We start from the raw sequence: 5,038 nt of genomic DNA, 5'->3' as shown, positions 1-5,038 counted from the left end.
CTAAAAAAATAAATACATCTCATATAAATTGATCGGGATCACAGAACTTTTCACTTATTTTTCTTAATATTTATCTTATTGAATTTAATTAAATTGGATTATTTATTAAAAATTTTAATTCAAATTTAAAAGATCATTCCAACAATCTTAATTTTTGATTAATTGATTGAAATTTTAATTCTTTTTAAATTTAATATATCCAAAATTTTACAGAATCTAAATTACAATTCATTCTTATTTTGGGAAAAGGGGGGCAAAATGGGATAGCGTTATAGTTATTTTGTGTATTAACTTTATTTTGTAACATGTTTTTGCAAACTTAGTTTCGTAAAATAATTCTTATCACCTGTTATAAGTACAAAAGAATAGTTATTTCCTGAAAATGTTTTTTTCAAAAGATTTATAATTTGAATATTTTAATAATGGTTTAGGATGAAATATCTTACCATTTTATCGGTAAATCCCTATCAGTTTGTAGAATATAATAATCATTCTTTCCCATCACTTGAGCCAATCCAAAATCACTAATTTTCACTCGATTTTCATCAGCTACAAGTATATTCCTCGCTGCCAAATCTCGATGTACAATACTTTTCTGACCAAGATATTCCATCCCTGTTGAAATATCAAGCGCAAAGTGTAACAGTTTTTTCTCCTTTAAAACTTCATGATTAATTGCTAAATAACTTTGCAACGATCCATGTTTCAAGAATTCCATCACCAGACAAACATCCGGTTCAGAAATAACGCCAAGAATTTCAACAACATTTGGATGTTTCAATGTCTGAAAAAATAAAAAAAAATTTTGAAAATAAAAAAAAACTAAGAAAACAAATATAAAAATTAAATCGCACACCTTCATTATTGATATTTCCCTCTCGAAATCGCGCAAGTCTGCTTCTACTGATCGCATTTTAAGTTTCTTTACAGCAACCCTTTGTGGTTCGGCGTCTTTAGAATTTTCTTTTTCCAAAGTACCTCGATAGACTTCACCATAAAATCCTTGACCAATTTTTCCTTGAAGGATAACATTACAATCTGACGTCAACTCAAAAATTCCTTGCATTTGACCGAGAAACCCATTTTCTTCAGTAAAATCATTAACACTTGAAGTATCACCGATTCCCGATTCGGCCAATAAGTCAAGAAATGCTGTAAAATCCTCTGCGTTTGCTGTTGGATCTATAAAATGTCCTGATTCGGCTAAAACAAAATTTTTATCTCATTAGGAATAAAATTAAAAATACTAGCGTTTTGCGTGAATAAAATACAGGTTAATATGGAAAAAAAAATTTTAAGCACACCCAAAAATGAAGTGTAATTTAAAGTTTTAAATAGTCTTACTTTCATCTGTATCATCCCAGTGTAAACTTGTATGATCTGTAAATAAACTACTGGCTCTTGATTCACAATCTGAGGAGTCTACTTCAAGTCCTTCATCACCTTCTTGGCCAGTCTGTTTCAATAATTTTGGAAGTGCTGTGGCATAAACGTGATTTCTTCTTGAACTATAAATAGCCAAATTAATATGCCGAAGATCTCGAACAATAGCCTGTGCCTTCTTTCGTGTATCTTTGTCTTCTTCCCAACATTCAAGCATCAATTGATAAATATCCACCGAACAGTTTTTAGGTATTGGTAAACGTTTTCCACTTGCGTAATACTGTAAGAAATGATTTAAAACTATAAAATTATGAAAACAAAAATGATTATCAAAAATACTAGTAAAAATTAATACTCGAATAGTTTTAGGTTGAGCCCAATATTAAGTATTTTTGTTTAATAGATTTTTTATCAACAATTGTAATGACAATCAATTGTTTATACAAAATCGACTTGACAAAAATACTTCACATAAGGCACGTTGAATGTGGAATTACGGCAGCTTTCGATTGGTAGCTTCAGAATTACAATAACTTTATTTATTTGCAAAATATTTCATTTTTTATTAATTATAATTTATTAATTAATATTAAAAATGAATTAACAAATATCTCAAAAAACAAAAAAAGGACATTTTCATATTTTTGTGTTGATAGTATACATTTTAACACTAGAACTACCGAAGATCCTGCATACCTAGAACTACCACCGGGACATTTTGTTCCATGATTCATTTATGTTTTTTTTATTAACATTTACAAGTTAGAAAAATAAAGTGATACATGATTTTTATAGGTTTTTTCACGTAGATTACGAATCCGAAGTCGGAAATACTCCAGCATTTTAATTTTTCACTAAAAAATAGGTTTGAGTGATAAAAAACAGCGTTTTTTATGTTAACTAGCGCCTCCGACAGTCATTGGCCGTCTCCGTTGCTTCTATTCTTTGTGCATTCAATTTAATTTTCAATTTATGTTTCATAATTTATTACAATTATTTAATTAAATATTTAATAATATTGTTAACAAAATGCAAAAAGACATGTAATTATAGCGAAAGTTCCAAATAGAAAAATAATAATCTCTTATATTTGTAAAATTTGTTTGAAAATAATAATAATTCTTGAATAATGATTTTTTTAAACTGAAAACACTTTTTTATTCAAGGTAATATTATTTTCATAATAATTTAATTTATTACAATTATTTTATTATAATTTAATAAATTTCATTATTTTAAAAAAGGGCGCGTTATTTTGTCTTGGGCCAATCAAGTGATTTCAGCTAAATGTAGGTTATGTTCGTTTCTGATTCATAACAGCTGCAATAATTTACAACAAATAAATGATTTGCAAGTGTATATTTATTGCAATTAAGTAAGTTATGCAAAAAATATATATGTGGAACAATAATTTAAGGTGATTTTCATAAAATGAATATTGATTTAGATGCTGTGGAAACATGAAGTAGGATAAGGAGAGGTAACGCCTGTAGCCAATCGCTAGAAAACTTGACACCATATAGGGGGGACCACAGTAGTACGACTTTCTATTTTCCTACTGTTGACAGCGCTTGCGGTGGGAAATATTTGAATTATATTTTATCACGTGACCTACCGCGAAAAGAGAAACATAACCTGAATGTTTCACATGGTGTTTTTGTTGTTAAAATTCAGTCGTTTGTTTTACACATGAAGTATTTCAGTAATGTGTTAGTGTTTTGAAAAATGAAGAGTTGTTTTATAAAGCATTGCGATTCGGGTTCGAAAACCCAAATAAAAAGAGATGGTTGTGTTCGAAGTTTTTTTAAACCTTCCATGGTAAGTAGAATGAAATTGTTTATTATTTTTTTATTACTCATGATATTATTATGTAAATAATAAATAATGTTAATTATATTTCTTATTTCGATAGAAAATGTTAGCAACATGGTCAGAGGCTATTCGAAGATTTGACAAAACTATGAATGTAACTCATAAGCTTTGTGAGTTACATTTTAAAGAGTCTGACATTGACAGATACAATAAATTCCAGTGTCAATATTAAACTATTATTTGATTTTTAAAATATTTCTGACATTTTACAGTTAATGTATTTGCATAATACCTTCATATTCATTAACTTAACCTAACGTTGTAAACAGCTGACTTGCAGCCATGTTGCAGAGGATAAATTTTAATTCTTCGCTTTCCCCAAAGGAGCGCTCGCGACATTAGGAAAAAAGAAAGTCTACTACTGTGGTCCGTCTATCTGAGGGCCAATGAATATACGCCGTTACCTCTCCTTATCCTACTTCATGTGTGGAAAGCAAAGTTCTTTCTTACATTCGATCTTTTTGAACATCGAGATCTTTCGATACATTTTCATGTGCTTTGCATGCACTGTCTTTTTTAAGAAAGGACTTTAGAGCAATATAGAAAATTATCCCGAAAACTTGTAAACTTTCGATAGGCCTTAAAATAACAAATAAACCTTCAACAAAGAATTATGTATATGAAAAACCCAAAACTTTAACTGAGATTTTGCCAAAAACGATTTTTTTGATAAGCGCGTTTCACCAGCAGTTTCGTACAATAAAGGCCTGAGCAGAATAGTAACGTAACCGAAATCGCACACGCAACCGGAAGAATGAGTTAGAGAAGGATAGATACATTGTTTGTCCTTTTCTAACTTATTTTTCCGGTTGCGTTTACGATTACGATACAGGTTACGTTTCTATTCTGCTCAGGCCTTAACAGTCCGCTGCGCTGCTTCCCATGTAGATTTGCATAAAAAACGCTTGTCTTGTAAATATTAATAAAGGCAATTACAATACAAAATAATCATAATTCCACATATATTATTATCATTGTTTATACTTTCTATTAACTGTACAAAATGATTATTATTAACGAAAGATACACAAGAAAAACCGTAGGTAGTTCTAGTGTTAAGCTTTATAAAAAAAATTTGAAAAGGAAAAAAAATCATCGATTATATTTCTAAAATAATATTTGGCTATCATCTAGATATAAATAAAATTTAAAAAATTATTAAACAAATTACATTTGTAAAAAACTGAAAAATTCCCAAGAAACAATTTAACTTTATAAAATTTTTTAAATATGCTTTTTAATTTTTTGACATTGCTTTTTAAATTAAATTTTTAACCTTTAACTGGCACAATTTTGCACAAAAATTTAATCTGAGGTAGGTTATGATGTTTGAGAAGTTTTTACAATATTTATATTTCTTATCGAAATTTCAAATTTTTTCTTAATACATTTATAACTTGAACATGCGCTGCAAGGAAAGATTAGGATTAACTAAACAAAATCATAAAATGTATAAATTTGTTAAATGTAGAGATAAATGGGACCCTTCCTTTTGTGTATCCTCAGTGCAATTTGCAATAAATGTACAGATGTCGTCGATATTAAGGTTTATTACTGTCATTCTGCAAACGTCTCAATTCAGGTAAAATAAGGGTCCTAGCAAAGAGGTTAGTTTCTTTCCCACGCGAGTGCTAATTTTGAAAACACCCTAAAAACGCCTTCAACTTACTAATAACCAATAAGATCCCTTTTTAATTTGAAAACCCCACTACTACATTTTCAGATGATGTATTTCAAACTGCAAAATGTACATATTTAAAATTAGAAAACAGATTGTAACAAG

At 28.9% G+C, this 5,038-nt stretch overlaps 1 protein-coding gene across 1 annotated transcript in view; it reads right to left on the bottom strand.

The window, feature by feature from the left end:
* Positions 1–5,038, bottom strand: part of LOC127285440 (tyrosine-protein kinase hopscotch) — a 58,615-nt gene that overhangs the window by 917 nt on the left and 52,660 nt on the right. The window contains exons 10-12 of the mRNA XM_051311440.1: positions 1,345–1,663; positions 857–1,203; positions 447–784 (exon numbers count right to left, since the gene is read on the bottom strand). Of these exons, the coding sequence (XP_051167397.1) occupies positions 447–784; positions 857–1,203; positions 1,345–1,663 (1,004 nt within the window). The remainder of the gene's footprint in view (positions 1–446; positions 785–856; positions 1,204–1,344; positions 1,664–5,038) is intronic.

This window comes from Leptopilina boulardi, unplaced genomic scaffold (assembly GCF_019393585.1).
Source record: "Leptopilina boulardi isolate dan_hultmark-lab unplaced genomic scaffold, ZJU_Lbou_2.1 LbouV2_332, whole genome shotgun sequence".
In the NCBI taxonomy this organism is placed as follows: Eukaryota; Metazoa; Arthropoda; class Insecta; order Hymenoptera; family Figitidae; genus Leptopilina; species Leptopilina boulardi.
Note: the sequence above shows the minus strand (reverse complement) of the source record. Positions and strands in the feature narration are given on the sequence as shown.